General features: G+C 44.4%; 1 protein-coding gene across 1 annotated transcript in view; it reads right to left on the bottom strand.

Annotated features, from left to right (window-relative positions):
• Positions 1-20679, bottom strand: part of LOC126335651 (Down syndrome cell adhesion molecule-like protein Dscam2) — a 176618-nt gene that overhangs the window by 127109 nt on the left and 28830 nt on the right. The window contains exons 3-5 of the mRNA XM_049999107.1: positions 18183-18381; positions 13032-13196; positions 9380-9515 (exon numbers count right to left, since the gene is read on the bottom strand). Of these exons, the coding sequence (XP_049855064.1) occupies positions 9380-9515; positions 13032-13196; positions 18183-18381 (500 nt within the window). The remainder of the gene's footprint in view (positions 1-9379; positions 9516-13031; positions 13197-18182; positions 18382-20679) is intronic.

The raw sequence follows: 20679 nt of genomic DNA, 5'->3' as shown, positions 1-20679 counted from the left end.
AGAGAGACTGACAGACAGACAGAAAGAAGGACAACAAAGTGATCATATAAAGGGTTCCGTTTGTTACCGATTGTTGTTGAGAACCCTAAAAAGCTTTTACAATGCGGGTACTAATGGGTAGTGCACAGTACTGCTGAAAAATGAATTCTCACAATTGTGGAAAACGAACATTTCCCACATAGTGTAATCTAAAACTTCCAGCTGTAGGAGGTTCAGTACCGTACTTTCGACGATCACGTTGGGCAGCTGCAGCTTAATTGCACCTGTTTGAACGAAGAACGTAGATTAGTTGTTTCTGAAGTGTTGTCATCAACGCGACTTAAAGCACACTGTTTAATGAACGTCGGGGGAGCGGGTGAAAGAGCTGTCTGCCCCACCGATAATCTAATGAATCAGCAACTTTTCACCTGCTACAAAGATAAACTTTTAGTCAAGTTGTGTAAGTTAAAATTCACCAGACGTTTATATCACAATTCACGTAAAAGCTACGAGAGGCAGTCATAAAGTTTTAAATATCATACCGGAACTAATTATGTAACTAATTACTTGTTTCGAAATTTATTCCATACTTCAAATTACTTGACATGAGCTGTATTAGACATACTGCGCGCTTCTGCACAGTAGCTAGAGATTTTCAGGAGAGACAGACTACACCTAGCCAGTGTAAAGCATTGTCGGAAATTCTGTTCCGTGTGGTAGTGACGACAGAAAACACAAGAAAGGAATGACACGAACAGAGTGAGAAAACATATTTATTGCGCTTAGGACAGCAGAAATCGTGAAATAAGAACAAAATGCAGGCAAGAATTGTCATGAAAGAAGGTATTCGAAATTATAGCTCCGGACTGTGATGCAGGCCGCGCATTTTTGTCGCATGGAAGGTCTGATGTCCTCCACGCGCTGGAGATATGAGGCCTGCACCGTGGTCTGGTGTAAATAATTTTGAACACCTTCTTAAAGAACGGTCGTTGTCTCTCTTAATTCTTATTTCTAGGTTTCTGCCGTACTGAGCATAATATACATCTCTGCCCGCCCTTTCCGTGTCCTTCCTTTCCTGTGTTTTGTGTCGTCACTACCGCGCCAGGAAATCATTTCCGACCACGCTTTGCTATAGGACTTCTCGTCGCTTAGGTGTAGTCTATTTCTCCAGGAGGTTTGTACCTCTGTGCTGAAACACCTTCTAGATCTACTACCCAACAGTGAAACATGACAATTTGTGTCGCATCAAGACTCGAACCCGAATTTCCCCTCTTATCACGAGCGGCACTTTCGGCTATCCGTGTGCGCTTCACGGACCGACCCAATGTCAAGGATTTTGCATCCGGCGAACAAATTTCGAAGTAGTTCGTACCGCTGTGGACTGACAAAGATGTGTGTTTTATCAGACATGCATGGAAGTAATTTTTTTGTTTGCTTACAGGTGAATGTTACAGGTCTGGTAGGCACTGAAAGCTTCGCGCAACGTTTCCTTAGCACGGAGGTAGAGGATCACAAACAGGATGGATCAGCCCTTTGATGAAATGGAGATGGTGAGGTAAGCCGTCTTCTACTTTTGAAGAGAGACAATGATGCAAAAGTCCGTGCTGAGTTGTGAGTTGATGCAAGTATGGGGCCACAGACGCTTTCTGGGAGGTCTAACATGGCTGCATGGCGAAAACCAACTGCCAGGCCAGCTCTCTATGAAGAACTGGGAATCGCTACAGACATGGTGGTAAATTGTAATAGAGGGAAAAGTGGAAATCTGTCGTGAGTTTTCAACATCTGGCGCGACATGCTGAGAATTAATCCAGATAAGCAGCAAACTGTTTGCAACTTACCTGGAATAATTCATTTATGACGTATTCTATGCTGCGGTTATTTTTGTAGTATTAAATATAGTATTAATTAACCAGTGACTACAGCACTTATTAAATAACCATGCATTGCACGCAGTACATGTTGTTGTTGTTGTTGTTGTTGTTGTTGTCTTCAGTCCTGAGACTGGTTTGATGCAGCTCTCCATGCTACTCTATCCTGTGCAAGCTGCTTCATCTCCCAGTACCTACTGCAACCTACATCCTTCTGAATCTGCTTAGTGTACTCATCTCTCGGTCTCCCTCTACGATTTTTACCCTCCACGCTGCCCTCCAATGCTAAATTTGTGATCCCTTGATGCCTCAAAACATGTCCTACCAACCGATCCCTTCTTCTAGTCAAGTTGTGCCACAAACTTCTCTTCTCCCCAATCCTATTCAATACCTCCTCATTAGTTACGTGATCTATCCACCTTATCTTCAGTATTCTTCTGTAGCACCACATTTCGAAAGCTTCTATTCTCTTCTTGTCCAAACTAGTTATCGTCCATGTTTCACTTCCATACATGGCTTCACTCCAAACAAATACTTTCAGAAACGACTTCCTGATACATAAATCTATATTCGATGTTAACAAATTTCTCTTCTTCAGAAACGCTTTCCTTGCCATTGCCAGTCTACATTTTATATCCTCTCTACTTCGACCATCATCAGTTATTTTACTTCCTAAATAGCAAAACTCCTTTACTACTTTAAGTGTCTCATTTCCTAATCTAATTCCCTCAGCATCACCCGATTTAATTTGACTACATTCCATTATCCTCGTTTTGCTTTTGTTAATGTTCATCTTATATCCTCCTTTCAAGACACTGTCCATTCCGTTCAACTGCTCTTCCAAGTCCTTTGCCGTCTCTGACAGAATTACAATGTCATCGGTGAACCTCAAAGTTTTTACTTCGTCTCCATGAATTTTAATACCTACTCCAAATTTTTCTTTTGTTTCCTTTACTGCTTGCTCAATATACAGATTGAATAACATCGGGGAGAGGCTACAACCCTGTCTCACTCCTTTCCCAACCACTGCTTCCCTTTCATGGCCCTCGACTCTTATTACTGCCATCTGGTTTCTGTACAAATTATAAATAGCCTTTCGCTCCCTGTATTTTACCCCTGCCACCTTTAGAATTTGAAAAAGAGTATTCCAGTCAACATTGTCAAAAGCTTTCTCTAAGTCTACAAATGCTAGTAACGTAGGCTTGCCTTTTCTTAATCTTTCTTCTAAGATAAGTCGTAAGGTCAGTATTGCCTCACGTGTTCCAACATTTCTACGGAATCCAAACTGATCCTCCCCGAGGTCTGCATCTACCAGTTTTTCCATTCGTCTGTAAAGAATTCGCGTTAGTATTTTGCAGCCGTGGCTTATTAAACTGATAGTTCGGTAATTTTCACATCTGTCAGCACCTGCTTTCTTTGGGATTGGAATTATTATATTCTTCTTGAAGTCTGAGGGTATTTCGCCTGTCTCATACATCTTGCTCACCAGCTGGTAGAGTTTTGTCATGATTGGCTCTCCCAAGGCCGTCAGTAGTTCTAATGGAATGTTGTCTACTCCGGGGGCCTTGTTTCGACTCAGGTCTTTCAGTGCTCTGTCAAACTCTTCACACAGTATCATATCTCCCATTTCGTCTTCATCTACATCCTCTTCTATTTCCATAATATTGTCCTCAAGTACATCGCCCTTGTATAAACCTTCTATATACTCCTTCCACCTTTCTGCCTTCCCTTCTTTGCTTAGAACTGGGCTGCCATCTGAGCTCTTGATATTCATACACGTGGTTCTCTTCTCTCCAAAGGTCTCTTTAATTTTCCTGTAGGCAGTATCTATCTTACCCCTAGTGAGATATGCCTCTACATCCTTACATTTGTCCTCTAGCCATCCCTGTTTAGATATTTTGCACTTCCTGTCGATCTCATTTTTAAGACGTTTGTATTCCTTTTTGCCTGCTTCATTTACTGCATTTTTATATTTTCTCCTTTCATCAATTAAATTCAATATTTCTTCTGTTACCCAAGCATTTCTAGCAGCCCTCGTCTTTGTACCTACTTTATCCTCTGCTGCCTTCACTACTACATCCCTCAGTGCTACCCATTCTTCTTCTACTGTATTTCTTTCCCCTATTCCTGTCAATTGTTCCCTTATGCTCTCTCTGAAACTCTGTACAACCTCTGGTTCTTTCAGTTTATCCAGGTCCCATCTCCTTAATTTCCCACATTTTTGCAGTTTCTTCAGTTTTAATCTACAGGTCATAACCAATAGATTGTGGTCAGAGTCCACATCTGCCCCTGGAAATGTCTTACAACTTAAAACCTGGTTGCTAAATCTCTGTTTTACCATTATATAATCTATCTGATACCTTTTAGTATCTCCAGGGTTCTTCCACGTATACAACCTTCTTTCATGATTCTTAAACCAAGTGTTAGCTATGATTAAGTTGTGCTCTGTGCAAAATTCTACTAGGCGGCTTCCTCTTTCATTTCTTAGCCCCAATCCATATTCACCTACTATGTTTCCTTCTCTCCCTTTTCCTACACTCGAATTCCAGTCACCCATTACTATTAAATTTTCGTCTCCCTTCACTATCTGAATAATTTCTTTTATTTCATCGTACATTTCTTCAATTTCTTCATCATCTGCAGAGCTAGTTGGCATATAAACTTGTACTACTGTAGTAGGTGTGGGCTTAGTATCTATCTTGGCCACAATAATGCGTTCACTATGCTGTTTGTAGTAGCTTACCCGCATTCCTATTTTCCTATTCATTATTAAACCTACTCCTGCATTACCCCTATTTGATTTTGTGTTTATAACCCTGTAGTCACCTGACCAGAAGTCTTGTTCCTCCTGCCACCGAACTTCACTAATTCCCACTATATCTAACTTTAACCTATCCATTTCCCTTTTTAAATTTTCTAGCCTACCTTCCCGATTAAGGGATCTGACATTCCACGCTCCGATCCGAAGAACGCCAGTTTTCTTTCTCCTGATAACGACATCCTCCTGAGTAGTCCCCGCCCGGAGATCCGAATAGGGGACTATTTTACCTCCGGAATATTTTACCCAAGAGGATGCCATCATCATTTAATCATACAGTAAAGCTGCATGTCCTCGGGAAAAATTACGGCTGTAGTTTCCCCTTGCTTTCAGCCGTTCGCAGTACCAGCACAGCAAGGCCGTTTTGGTTAATGTTGCAAGGCCAGATCAGTCAATCATCCAGACTGTTGCCCCTGCGACTACTGAAAAGGCTGCTGCCCCTCTTCAGGAACCACACGTTTGTCTGGCCTCTCAACAGATACCCCTCCGTTGTGGTTGCACCTACGGTACGGCCATCTGTATCGCTGAGGCACGCAAGCCTCCCCACCAACGGCAAGGTCCATGGTTCATGGGGGGGGGGGGGGGGGGGGGGCAGTACATGTAGGAGAAGCAATTTCGGTTTTTAAGGTTCCGTACTTAAATCAGAGGAAACGGAATCCCTATGGGCGCGCTTTGTAGTCCGCCCGTCTGTCAGTCCGAATACAGTACTGGCCATTAAAACTGCTACACCAAGAAGAAATCCAGATGATAAACGGGTATTCACTGGGTAAATATATTATACTAGAACTGATATGTGATTACATTTTCACACAATTTGGGTGCAAAGACCCTGAGAAATCAGTACCCAGAACAACCACTTCTGGCTGTAATAACGGCCTTGATACGCGTGGGCATTGAGTCAAACAGATCTTGGATGACGTGTACAGGTACAGCTGCCCATGCAGCTTCAACACGATACCACTGTTCATCAAGAGTAGTGACTGGCGTATTGTGACGAGCCAGTTGCTCGGCCACCATTTAAAAGACGTTTTCAATTGGTGAGGGATCTGGAGAATGTGCTGGCCAGGGCAGCAGTTAAACATTTTCTGTATCCAGAAATGCCCGTACAGGACCTGTAACATGCGGTCGTGAATTATTCTGCTGAAATGTAGGGTTTCGCAGGGATCGAATGAAGGGTAGAACCACGGGTCGTAACACATCTGAAATGTAACGCCCACTGTTCAAAGTGCCGTCAATGCGAACAAGAGGTGATCCAGACCTGTAACCCATACCATCACGTCGGGTGATACGCCAGTATGGCGATGACGAATACACGCTCCCAATGTGCGTTCACAGCGATGTTGCCAAAAACGGATGCCACCATCATGATGCTGTAAACAGAACCTGGAGTCATCCGAAAGAATGTCGTTTTGCCATACGTGCAGCCAGTTTCGTTATTGAGTACACCATCGCGGGCGCTCCTGTCTGTGATGCAGCGTCAAGGTTAACCGCAGCCATGGTCTCCTAGCTGATAGTCCATGCTGCTGCAAACGCCGTCGAACTGTTCGTGCAGAGGTTTTTGTCTTGCAAACGTCCCCGTCTGTTGACTCAGGGATCGAGACGTGGCTGCACGGTCCATTACAGCCATGCGGATAAGATGGCTGTCATCTCGACTGCTACTGATACTTGGCCGTTGGGATCCAAAACGGTGTTCCATATTACCTCTTGAACCCATCGATTCCATATTCTGCTAACAGTCATTGGATCAAGACTAGCGCGAGCAGCAAAGTCGCGATACGATAAATCGCAATCGGGATAGGCTGCAATCCGGCCTATACCAAAGTCGGAAACGTGATGGTACGCATTTCTCCTCCTTAAACGAGGCATCACAACAACGTTTCACCAGGCAACGCCGGTCAACTGCTGTTTGTGTATGAGAAATCGGTTGGTAACTTTCCTCATGTCAGCGCGTTGTAGGTGTCGCCACCGGCGCCAACCATGCGTTAATTCTCTGAAAAGCTAATCATTTGCATATCACAGCATCTTATTCCTGTCGGTTAAATTTCGCGCCTGTAGCAAATCATCTTCGTGGTGTAGCAATTTTAATGGCCAGTAGTGTATCAAGCCCTTTTTCCTGAGGATCGTGTGTATGTATGAAGTTTGAATTTATGTTACATACTAAGCACTACGGTTCCTCGCCGGCTCGAAAAATTGAAACATCTGAGTCAATTCAATCAGAAGATGAGGCCATTCATGTCACATATTTTGATATTCCCACACTCTCTCATCAAAATCTTTAGGATACTTCCCGTTGACCTAGAAACATGAAATTTGATTAGGAGCAAGGTTTCCCTGTACAAGTAAATGAAAAATCCCAGAAAATAATTAATTAGTAACTATATCACACTATAAACATATTTCTATTGTCATCTGCTATCAGACTTCAAACTTAAAATTAAAGAATGTGGGATGTTCTGGAACTCCCGGGATCGGTATCGATGTCAGATAAAGTCGTCGACATGATCGTCTCCCAGAATGGATGAACTGCTTATATACATTACTAAATTTGTAAGGAAGACTCAGTGTGAGTTCTGTTCTCATCTGGCCACTTTTGTAACGATGCAGAAGCTTAAACTTTCAGAACCTGTAAGTAAAATGTATCTGTAACCATAGACATAATTTGCCAATCTAAACAAAGATGTCAGTTGGCAGCATGGCGGATTCTGCGCTGTTTTAGTGCAAAATTCAAATAAAAAGAGATTGTTCAACGATTACTCATATGTTCAGCAACATGATACTAATCGGGTTTCAGCATAAAATAAAGCAATACACCATAAACAATAATAAATCAGTTTCGGTACAAAAAACCGGTTTTGTCCAGTGCGTAGGATAAAATAAGGTAGCCATTTAAATGAAGAGAAAAAACTTGAAAACAAGTAAAAATATTTATTCCACTGCAAAAAGTGTATGAAAACTTACAGACATCGTTCAGGAACGTGATGAACCTTTTTCTGATACCAACACTGGTTTTTAATAAAGAATTTAAAAAATTAAAAATATTTCATTAATATAGGCCAGATTCTCAATAAAAGAGTCTGAAAAAAGCTGAAAACACTCGTCATTAACAACAGAAATCAGACGCGAAGTAGTTGTCTTCTTCTAGGCTGGAACATTGTTCATAGCCCACCCACAACAAGATAGACACTGGATCAATCCCTCCTTCGACGATGAGCCTACACATAGCACATTAAAAAATACTCATGCTTCGTTTGGGTCTTCTTCGCCTAATGAAGAAAAATCTTGTTTTAAATTTTTTTGGCTGTTTTGATCTTTCCAAGTTTTGTTTTCTGTTTCTACATCTTCGTTACAGCTTGGCCCTTTATGTCCTTGCACATAAGAAGTTTTCGTTTTGACTTTTTGTTTTCCTCTGTCTTTTCTTGCTTTTTCTTCAGCTTCCATATCAGTTTTATGTAGAGAGTATTACTGTTCCGCCCTTTCTCCTACTGGTGATTTTATTTGCACTTTCTACTAAGTCAACCTTGGGGGAGGCATTATAAGCTTTATTACTACTCGGTTTTGCCCTATGTGGAATATTCTATTTCGCCCCACAGTATATATCATTTCGCCCCATAGTCCAAGTTAGCATTCACATTAATTACAAACACTGAAATACACTGGATAACATGGTTAATCTAAATACTTACTTACCTATTATTATCAGTTAATTTTTCTCACCTAAACGCTGCATCATGAAGCGCAAACATTAAAAATGTCTAGGAGGAAAAGCAACAGGCGACCTCTAATTATGGTTATTTGTGACTCGCAAGATGACGGTAACTAGTAATTCTGAGTAGTATCAGACTAATGGCAGCGCATGCCACGAAAATCTGAAGCTGTCCTGTTTGACCCACCACTAGTTTTTATCCAACTTTTGCCTACATCTGGCTAGTAAGATATCTCAAATTATTGTAACTATTCAAAACTGTTTGGTCCAGGCCAGCTGCAGCTACGAAACTGCAGTCGGTGGTTTAACGACATTCTAACGATGCACTAACTGAAGACTGAAGTCTGTTGAAAGTGGGTGATGCTGTTTCTCGGCACTGCCGTGGTGTGGTTCTAATAAATGATGAACGCAAGGGCAAACTGCCACATGAGAATACTATGGATATCTCTTGACGATATCACGGGAGGCTGTCGAAGGAGACCAGGGAAGCTGGGCAGAGGGCTGTTTTCGCTCCAGCTCTCACCCCATTCTGCAGAGGACACAGTCACATATGTTGCTTACGACTCTCACATTTTTCTTCACTGACCGAGTTATGTTGGCCACGACACTCAGGGACGTCTTCCTATTTCCGCAGATCAAAAATAAGTTCCATAATGATGACTAGATGATTTTAGGGAAGGAAGTTTTCTTGAACAGCCATAATGCAGACTTCTACAAAACATGTCTGGCAAGTTACCCACCACTGATAGAAATGCGTCGACTTAATAGTAGAGAAGAACTAACACCATCACCAAGCTTTGTGGTCGGACCTTGATTGTTCCGAGGTAATAATTAAAACTGCAAGACTACTCGCCTTATTGTAATGTGAAACTGGATGAATATCTTCGAAGAACACTGAATTTTAGAAAAGAAAACTACTGACATCTGACACTTTATCATAATTTTTATGCATGTACGCTTTGCTAGAAGCAGGGAAGGTGGACGTCGCTTCCTTTCACTACGGAGGCTCACCTGGCGGCTGAGATGCTGAGCCGGGACTTCCCCGTCAGCAGGTGCCTGGTCTCGCAGCGGTAGGGCAGCGCGCCATCCGCCTGCGTCACGTGACGTATGTGCAGCTCCCCAGACGGGAACACAGAGTAACGGCCGCCTGTAACACACACTCAAAGTGTAATCCAGCAACTCAAGAAGTTATTTCCTTCCTCACGATCGACCATTTTACAGAGGCCAACTTATCAATTTTGGAAAAAAAAGTTCGTCCTTCAGAACCACAAACATTTGCTGATAAATAAATCTTTACCTATATGTATCGATCATCTGATCATCATCACATATGATAAAATTATTTACTCACAACCTGTACAGCAACGTTTTTACTGAAGCGTCAAATAAAACAAATATTTTTGGAAGGGGGGCAGTTTTTTGATAGTTTTGATGCGACCCGTGAAAATTCCTCTCCTCTTCTGATCTGTTCATCTCACCGTGACACAATCAACCGTCTTCCTCTACAGTTTTTACCCTCTTCATCTTTCTCAACTACCACGACAACTATTCCTCGATGCCTTAATGTAGGTCCTAATATTCAGTCCCATTTACTTCCTAATGTCTACACTTATTCTGCGGAGAACTTCCTCATTTCTTATATTTTCTCACCACCTATTTTTTAACGCATTTCTTTAGCAGCACAACTCATTTTGCTCCTGGGTACGCCTTATAGCTCCACTGCGAGATTTCAGAATCTCTGTCTCACCGTGATATAACGTAGTTTGGATATTCCCGTGTCTCTAGGTATTTTCCTGGCATACCTCCCCTTATGATTTTTTGACAGTGTTATTCGGTGTTACAAGATGAAATTGACTGCAGAACTCAATTGATGCGCTATCTCGCTAAAGGAACTAAGCGCCAGTTTTGCATAAATTATGTTTTCTACTTATTTGATATATGAACAGGGCTTTTACATCCTAAAAGGGCTGTCTCAAATGATGGCCGATGTAGGTGCTACGGACAGTAATGGCATGGGAGGTAACTCCTAACACTTATTCATGCTAAACGGGGTAAGTGCAGAATATGTTACATGAGTTGGCTATAATGGGAGATCTACATCTACATCTACATCTACATGATTACTCTGCTATTCACAATAAAGTGTCTGGCAGAGGGTTCAATGAACCACCTTCAGGCTGTCTCTGTACCGTTCCACTGTCTAAGGGCGCCCTGAAAAAATGATCACTTAAATTTTTCTGTTCGAGTCCTGATTTCTCTTATTTTGTCGTGAAGATCATTTTTTCCTCTGTAGGTGGGTGCCAACAGAATGTTTTCTTAATCGGAGGAGAAAACTGCTGATTGAAATATCATGAGAAGATCCCATTGCAACGACAAACGCCTTTGTTTTGATGATTGCCACTCCAACTCATGTATGACTGGTATCTCCGGGACTTCGCTATAATGAAAAACGAGCTGACATTCTTTGTATTTTTTCGATGTCATCCGCCAGTCCCGTCTGATGCCGATCCCACACCGCACAGCAATACTCCAGAATAGGGCGGACAAGCGTGGTATAAGCAGTGTCTTTAGTAGACATGTAGCACCTTCTAAGTGTTCTGCCAATGAATCGCAGTCTTTGGTTGGCTCTACCCACAACATTATCTATGTGATCGTTCCAATTTAGGGTATTTGTAATATACCTGATACACTTCCTCTTGCTCCTGCTGTTTTGTACCTGTTCTTGCGAGTATCCTGATTGGCGGTACAGTGAATACTGAAGACATTATGAATAATTCAACAGAGAGATATAACAGAAAAACTGGCAACTCTAAAAGAAATCGTCAGCAAAGGTGAGGAAGCATTTAGTTTCTGTTTAAGTAATGAACAACCTAGCAACAGCTCGCCAGCAAAGGTGAGAAAGCATTTTGTGTTATGAAAAAACTAGCAACAGCTCGCAAAAATTTAAAGTTGTTCGGATGGAAGACATTTAATTTATGGATTTACAGCAAGCAGCTGATCACTAGCACATCGAGTAAAAGCACCGTGCCTGGGGTCATTCAGACAAAAGAAGAAACATTTGGTGAAATAGAAAAATGGGAAATTATAAGAATGCTGAAAAAAGTTTGGCGAAATGAAGATCTAGATAGGAACACAATTAGTGACCGATCGAGATGGTGTAATGGTTCTCACACTGAACTCGTATTCGGGAGTACGCCGATTCAAACCCGTGTCCAGCCATCCTGATTTAGATTTTCCGTGATTTTCCTAAACAGCTTTAGGTAAATGCTGGGATGGTTCCTTTGGAACGGCACGACCAATTTTCTTCTACATCCTTCCCTTGTGCTCCGTCTCTAATGACCTCGTTGTCGACGGGACGTTGAACACTAATTTCCTTCCCCTCTTTCTCTCACATTCTGTGAGATCACTGGTGCAAAAGGATTGTATTCTGAGGAGAAAAGAGACCTCAGAAGCATGATGGAATACAGTTCTACACTGAATTTCTCCAAGACTGAAGAGTAAAATGGTTATTAGTGGTAGAAATATACAGAACTTGTCTCGGCGACTTAGCTCGTTTAGCATTTCAGTCCAGAGTAATGACGAAAAGCCTGCTTTATTATTATTATGGGATCATACCGAGTGATATCTTGCTTTCTTAAAGTCAATCAACAAATCTTCATGTGGAGCTACATATTGTTTCTTGAAGAAATTTTATCCCGAATGACATGGACAGTACATTTTCTTACTTAACCTCGTCATCATGAATAAATTTCAATTAGCCTTTCTGCACTTTCATTTCTACTACCGGCGAATTCGTATGTCGTGGATTTTAACAATTATCCTCTCCAGGACGATTTCAGGAGACGCGAGCACTGATGGGTATGATGCAGTCATATGATATCAGTGCATGAGAACGCGTACGTTAAATGATAATATTTCAGGAGTGGCTGAATATTTGCTTCGTACTCATTCCTCTGAGACAACATTCATCTGTGCCGTAAAGGTTGCACGCGCCCTCATGAAGATGAACAAAGTGCTACTTATGAAACGCAAAACTGTATATGTCAGACATGACGCTGATGAATTGTGGACATTAATTGTCCGTAGAACACGCAAAAATTACTGTTCACATAAGGGTGACTATAAACTATGATCAGTGCGGCCCACATTTACATATGTTGTTTCTGCTCTAACAGACGTATACACTTAACCAGAGCCTCATGTGAGTGGTCTAAAATTTCAATGTTTCCTCTAACCGTGTAGAAAATAATTAATTGCAGTAATGAATGCGTGCAATGGAACAGGAGCACCTGGCTGAGTTTCTTGTAGCCGGAACATGTACACAGACTTTGGAGGCACCGGACAACAGTGTTCTCTATAGCGTGTGTACGTGCGTCTAATCGTATTTCTGTTGGACCACAGAATTCCAACATAATGTGTCTAAGAGAATATTGCGAATACAGAAAACACAATTATAACGAGTTATAACGAAAAATTTATAAATTCTAATCTTTATTTTACTAAAAGTGCGTTTTGAAAAAGGGTGTTTACTATACAGATAATATTAAAGTGTACTTCAAATGCACTTTTCTCTTTTCAGCCCAAATGCCTATAATAAGCCAATGGACTGCACTCACACGGCTGGAACAATCTCCTCAGGATCAATTACATTTTGCACAGTTACCTGACTGGATGTCAGTGACAATGCGCTCGGCGTTCCCCCGTAGCCAGGACGTGACGACCACGTGGTCCCTCACCAGGGAGGGCACGTGGCAGCGCAGTACGGCAGTGTTGCCAACCATCACGAACTCGTCGTACACCTGCACCTCATAGTGCTGCTTCTCCACAGCTGGAACAGTCGATAATCGGCACTATCACTGAAGAGGAAGAAACGTATGCTGCACTGCATTATACACTCCTGGAAATGGAAAAAAGAACACATTGACACCGGTGTGTCAGACCCACCATACTTGCTCCGGACACTGCGAGAGGGCTGTACAAGAAGCAATGATCACACGCACGGTACAGCGGACACACCAGGAACCGCGGTGTTGGCCGTCGAATGGCGCTAGCTGCGCAGCATTTGTGCACCGCCGCCGTCAGTGTCAGCCAGTTTGCCATGGCATACGGAGCTCCATCGCAGTCTTTAACACTGGTAGCATGCCGCGACAGCGTGGACGTGAACCGTATGTGCAGTTGACGGACTTTGAGCGAGGGCGTATAGTGGGTATCCGGGAGGCCGGTTGGACGTACCGCCGAATTGCTCAACACGTGGGGCGTGAGGTCTCCACAGTAAATCGATGTTGTCGCCAGTGGTCGGCGGAAGGTACACGTGCCCATCGACCTGGGACCGGACCGCAGCGACTCACGGATGCACGCCAAGACCGTAGGATCCTACGCAGTGCCGTAGGGGACCGCACCGCCACTTCCCAGCAAATTAGGGACACTGTTGCTCCTGGGGTATCGGCGAGGACCATTCGCAACCGTCTCCATGAAGCTGGGCTACGGTCCCGCACACCGCTAGGCCGTCTTCCGCTCACGCCCCAACATCGTGCAGCCCGCCTCCAGTTGTGTCGCGACAAGCGTGAATGGAGGGACGAAAGGAGACGTATCGTCTTCAGCGATGAGAGTCGCTTCTGCCTTGGTGCCAATGATGGTCGTATGCGTGTTTGGCGCCGCGCAGGTGAGCGCCACAATCCGGACTTAATACGACCGAGGTACACAGGGCCAACACCCGGCATCATGGTGTGGGGAGCGATCTCCTACACTGGCCGTACACCTCTGGTGATCGTCGAGGGGACACTGAATAGTGCACGGTACATCCAAACCGTCATCGAACCCATCGTTCTACCATTCCTAGACCGGCAAGGGAACTTGCTGTTCCAACAGGACAATGCACGTCCGCATGTATCCCGTGCCACCCAACGTGCTCTAGAAGGTGTAAGTCAACTACCCTGGCCAGCAAGATCTCCGGATCTGTCCCCCATTGAGCATGTTTGGGACTGGATGAAGCGTCGTCTCACGCGGTCTGCACGTCCAACACGAACGCTGGTCCAACTGAGGCGCCAGGTGGAAATGGCATGGCAAGCCGTTCCACAGGACTACATCCAGCATCTCTAGGGTACGATCGTCTCCATGGGAGAATAGCAGCCTGCATTGCTGCTAAAGGTGGATATACACTGTACTAGTGCCGACATTGTGCATGCTCTGTTGCCTGTGTCTATGTGCCTGTGGTTCTGTCAGTGTGATCATGTGATGTATCTGACCCCAGGAATGTGTCAATAAAGTTTCCCCTTCCTGGGACAACGAATTCACGGTGTTCTTATTTCAGTTTCCAGGAGTGTACATTTATTTATTGATAGCTGTTGCACTGGACTTGACCATCTGGTGAGTCTAAGGAAAGCATTACATTCCATTTCTACTATATATTTTCAGTGCCACACTGAATATACGAGGGTTGAATGAAAAGTAATACCTCCACCTTCGGTAATTGGGTTTGGATAGGAATTTTTTAATAAATCAAAAGCAGAAAGAATCTTAGAATGTGATCTTTAATTACCAATATTCACTTTTTCACATAATCACCAGACAATTGGATACATTTCTGCGCCGGCCGCTGTGGCCGAGCGGTTCTAGGCGCTTCAGTCCCGAACACCGCGGTTGATACGGTCGCAGGTTCGAATCGCCCCTCAGTCATGGATGTGTGTGATGTCCTTAGGTTAGTCTAGGTTAGTCTAGTCTAGGGGACCGATGTCCTCAGATGTTAAGTCCCATAGTGCTTAGAGCCATTTACATTTCTGACATCGATGAACAAGTTTCCTGAAGCCGTCACGGAAGAAGTCGACACACTGTTCCGCAACCACAGTCCCCCACATTTCTCAACGTCTTCATCAGAAGCATAATGATCTCCCCGCAGATCGTCTTTCACTATCGGGAACAGATGTACGTCAGACGGTGCCAAATCTGGACTGGATGGAGGATGCCTTACAGTTCTGCTGTGATGGCACGTTAAGTGTGTGGTTTGGCATTGACATGCTGCAGTTAAACATTTCCCTTTTCCTTTCGGACCATTTTTAGCCACTGTTTCAGCGTTCGCAATGTTGTGATGTAAAGCTTTGAATTTATTTTTGTTCCACGATCAAGGAAATCAACATGAGTGACACCATCTGATTCCCAGAACAATGAGCCATGGTCTTTCCAGGTGAGGGCTGCGTCTTGAATTTCTTTTTCTGGGGCGAGTCTTTGTGTCGATATTCCATAGACTGACGTTTCGTCTCCGGGTAGCTATGGTGCACCCATTATTCGTCTCCTGCCATAATTGAATGGAGAAAGGTGTCACCTTCATTCTCGTAATGCGTGAGCAGTTCTTGGCAAATTTCCAGTCTGTGCACTTTCATTTCAGGAGTCAGCATCTGGGGTACCCATCGTGCACAGATCTTGCGATAGCCAAGCAAAGTAATCTTGAGAAATGCCGACCAGCTTGCAGAGGGTCTTATTGACAACATGGGTCCATGACTTTGCGCAGCGCCACACTCCAAACATATCACCATCTCTTAACAATTAAATCGGGACTAGTTTCAGTACACCACGGTTTTCCAGGTCAAGAGCCCAGAAGAGGCGCAGCAGGCGATGTCGTGATGTTAAGAAAGTCACTCGCGTCATTCGTCTGCTGCCAAAGCCCATTAAGGCCAAATTTTGCCAAACAGTCCTACCGGATATGTTCGTCGTACATCCCACATTCATTTCTGCGGCTATTTCACGCAGTGTTGCTTGTATGTCAGCTCTGACTATTCTACGATACCTCCCTGCATCGGTCGTTGTATGTGGTGAGAGGTAATGCCTGAAAATTGATATTTTTTGGCACACTGGGATCTCGGAATACCGAATTCTCTACCGATTTCCGTAATGGGCTGTCCAATACGTCTAGCTCCAGCTACATCTCCTCGTTCAGAGTCCGTTAATTACCATTGTGTTGTGGGAGACAATTCGTAATTTTTACAACAAAATGTTTCAAATCGCTCTGAGCACTATGCGACTTAACTTCTCAGGTCATCAGTCGCCTAGAACGTAGAACTAATTAAACCTAACAAACCTAAAGACATCACACACATCCATGCCCAAGGCAGGATTCGAACCTACGACCGGAGCGGTCGCTCGGCTCCAGAATGTAGCGCCTAGAACCGCACGGCCACACCGGCCGGCGCAATTTTTCACAAACACAACTTTTATAGATGACTGAACAACAAACGAAAGGTAACAATAACGATGGCAGTAAAAGTATCCTAATTGAGGAAAACAAAAGGTCACTTCTAATTTTTCCTCAAAGGTTCGTGGTGGCACACACACACATGAACTTCAGGGCTGGTTCTAGCCCCTAAATAGCTGTCTCCAGCCAGTCAGGGTTTGCCATAGTGATACTTCCTGCAGGCCGTGGCTTGAGCTCCCCCTGCAGGAAGTAGTGCTCGGAATGTCTGTTTGTAAATAGCTGATTCTGAAAAATGTAGGTGTAAGCTATAGGGAGAGACGGGTCTTATACAATATGTCCAACAACCAAGAAGGAATAATAAGAGTGGACGATCAAGAACGAAGTGCTCGTATTAAGAAGGGTGTAAGACAAGGCTGTAGCCTTTCGCCCCTACTCTTCAATCTGTACATCGAGGAAGCAATGATGGAAATAAAAGAAAGGTTCTGGAGTGGAATTAAAATACAAGGTGAAAGGTATCAATGATACGATTCGCTGATAACATTGCTATCCTGAGTGAAAGTGAAGAAGAATTAAATGATCTGCTGAAAGGAATGAACAGTCTAATGAGTACACAGTATGGTTTGAGAGTAAATCGGAGAAAGACGAAGGTAATGAGAAGTAATAGAAATGAGAACAGAGAGAAACTTAACATCTGGATTGATGGTCACGAAGTCAATGAAGTTAAGGAATTCTGCTACCTAGGCAGTAAAATAACCAACGACGGACAGAGCAAGGAGGACATCAAAAGCAGACTCGCTATGGTATTAAAGGCATTTCTGGCCAAGAGAAGTCTACTAATATCAAATACCGGCCTTAATTTGAGGAAGAAATTTCTGAGGATGTACGTCTGGAGTACAGCATTGTATGGTAGTGAAAGATGGACTGTGGGAAAACCGGAACAGAAGAGAATCGAAGCATTTGAGATGTGGTGCTATAGAAGAATGTTGGAAATTAGGTGGACTGATAAGGTAAGGAATGAGGAGGTTCGACGCAGAATCGGGGAGGAAAGGAATATGTGGAAAATACTGATAAGGAGAAGGGACAGGATGATAGGACATCTGCTAAGACATGAGGGAATGACTTCCATGGTACTAGAGGGAGCTGTAGAGGGCAAAAACTGTAGAGGAAGACAGAGATTGGAATACGTCAAGCAAATAATTGAGGACGTAGGTTGCAAGTGCTACTCTGAGATGAAGAGGTTAGCACAGGAAAGGAATTCGTGGCGGGCCGCATCACACCAGTCAGTAGACTGATGACTAAAAAAAAAAAATATAGCTGATGTTTACCAAGGTGCATTTGGTATGCCTTGGACGTAGACTACCTCATCCTCTGTGCTGTAATATGGGTTGCCGGCCCTCGGGGGCTACCTTCGCTCCGGCATAACACACCGAGTGGCCATAAACAATTCATAAACTTTTTCACATGAATAACCTGAGTAAAAATGACACCTTCCCAATGCACTGCCATTTTATTCCTTGTTTGTGCGCTAGTAACTCTGTATATGAATATATCCGTATCCCATTACTTTTGTCACCTGAGTGTGCACTGTACTGTATCAGTAGCGTCAGGAGAAGTGGAAGGATGACTCACCTGCCCGGACCTGGACGCGCCGGCTGACGATCGTGCCGGCGGAGTTGTGGGCGGCGCAGCGGTAGGCGGCGCTGTGCACCTCTGGGCGGTAGCGCTCGGCCGGGAAGGGCGCCAGCAGCAGCGTGCCGTTGTCCAGCACCTGCCGCAGGCCGGACACCGCGGACGCCTCGCTGCCGTCCGGCAGCAGCCACGAGATCCTCTGCAAGACACCGCGCTGCCAGGTTACGAGGGGGATGCAGTGTGGGCAGTAAGCGTCCTGCCAGAAGGTGCCACGAAGGGGGCACCTCAGACTCCTTGCTGCTACCATCCAGCAACCGTGGAGAAGAGAAAGGAAGAGGCACTGTGGTATAGCTAAGACGGAACACTCGTTTAGATTGACAATATCAGAAAGAAACCCTGTCGTGGATTTACACTGATGAGTCTAACCCACCTGCTTAATAGGTTGTTTGTCCGTGAGACGTGCGTGGCACGTGTTCACGCCATCATGTATTTTACATATTATGAGTCTTCCGTCGGTTCTTGGTAGAACAACATAATAATAAATGAAAGGTACCCGTTTGCTTTTGTTCTACAATATTATTTTTATTGTTAACGCACTAGTAGCGCGCTCCGTTGGTGCGCCGGCCTTATCACTTGGCACCGAGCTGAGTCGGGCGGGTTGCGTCGTTGACTTGCTAGGCGCTCAACGGGCAGTGCGGCACTATGCTTTCGAATATTTTCAAATTGTTCCCTACTTGAGCCCCCGGTTCGCGATGTACGCTCCCCGGTTACAGAGGTCAGGGATCACACTTTATTAATAATTATAGTACAAAGTGATATCTCCAGTTACAGTTACATTTTCAGCAAGTACACCAAGTCCTTTCATCCATACATGTATTTTTTTATCATTACTAATTTTTCTAGAGGAGCGGGTATACTATGTAAAAGGCATATTTCTATGAACATAACTAGGTCTACTTTGAGTCTTAGGGTCGATTCCACAATGCAACGTCTTGTACGCAATAGCATCTCGATCGGCGAAGGATTTCAGTCCAGGAAGGGAGGCGTTTCTACAACGAACAATAGCTAGGGTAAACCACCCACTACCAAAATTTCTAGTAGCGACGTCCAGGGTGGAATTAACTCTCAAGCCATGGAAAAATGTCTGAAGATGGCCTTGTAAGCCGAAGACCGGTTAACAATAAAAGTAATATTGTAGAATAAAAGCAAACTGGTGCTTTTCATTTATTATGCATTTTACACCCTGTCCTTAACGTACTTCCACCTCCCTGCGTTAATTGAAATTACTACTGTCACTGAGTTGCTGCTTTGCCTGACCGTGAGAGGCATTAGCAGCGCGTATCGGTATATCCCCTCTGGTAGTATCTTTGGTCGACTGCTATTACTTCCCGGTCATTGTCTGTCGTAAGGGGGTTCGCATCGCTGGTTCGGGCCAGCCAGTCAGTTGGAACGCGTCTGGAGCGTACTCCGGACCTGCCAATCGGGGAGTTGCATGGGCACAAGTGCAATCGGGTTGGAGCAGTATTGAGGTCTGCGTCAACATGGCTCACCCGACCACTGCTGCCTCGCACCACTTCAGCCGGGCCACGGTCTTCGTGGATCGTCGGTCGGTCGTCCCACCGGACGACACGTTTTGTCTCACCGATCGGTCATGAGTCGGCTGTGTGTGTGTGTGTGTGTGTGTGTGTGTGTGTGTGTGTGTGTGCATCGACTCCCGATTTGTCTTTGTGCGTGCTTAGTTACTGTTGGGTATCGTTCAGGTCTTCGTGTATGTATTTGTCAGGTTGTGTGTGTAGTCGGTGTTGCTTCCACTGACGACTATTTTAGATGTTGTCGGCATTCTGCAGCGAGTCGGTCGGCAGTTGCGGACAAGGGAAGTTATCTCCGCGCGGTGCAGTCGGCTGGGTCCGCTGGCAGCCCCTGCACAGTGTCGGAGCGTGTGTTCGATCGCTACGAGTTTCGTGGTTCGCCGACTCAGAACGTCAAAGTTAAGTAGTGGTTTCAACTACCCAAGCCACGTTTATTCATGTTGTGGTGGTTCGCTTCGGTGGTTTGCAGTTGGTGAGATTTTCCGGTGAGCAACACCGAGTGGGCCGGCCGTGCGGTTCTAGGCACTTCAGTCTGGAACCGCGTGACCGCTACGGTCGCAGGTTCGAATCATGCCTCGGGCATGGATGTGTGTGATGTCCTTAGGCTAGTTAGGTTTAAATAGTTCTAAGTTATAGGGGACTGATGACCACAGATGTTAAGTGCCATAGTGCTCAGAGCTATTTGAACCATTTGAACCAACACCGAGTGTTTCTACTGCTCAAATTTAGTCGCCATGTGGTGCAGTTAACTATTTTGGTCGACTTAGATTCGAATGCAGTGAGTTTTTCTGTCTTGTCGCTGTTAGTGTTCTGGTTACCTGCCCTGGGGACTGATGTAAATTCAGGCAGTGTTCTTTGAGCGAAGTTAACTATTACCGTGTTTCAAATTCAAGTGTACCAGCGGAATT

Source organism: Schistocerca gregaria, chromosome 2, assembly GCF_023897955.1.
Source record: "Schistocerca gregaria isolate iqSchGreg1 chromosome 2, iqSchGreg1.2, whole genome shotgun sequence".
NCBI lineage: Eukaryota > Metazoa > Arthropoda > Insecta > Orthoptera > Acrididae > Schistocerca > Schistocerca gregaria.
Note: the sequence above shows the minus strand (reverse complement) of the source record. Positions and strands in the feature narration are given on the sequence as shown.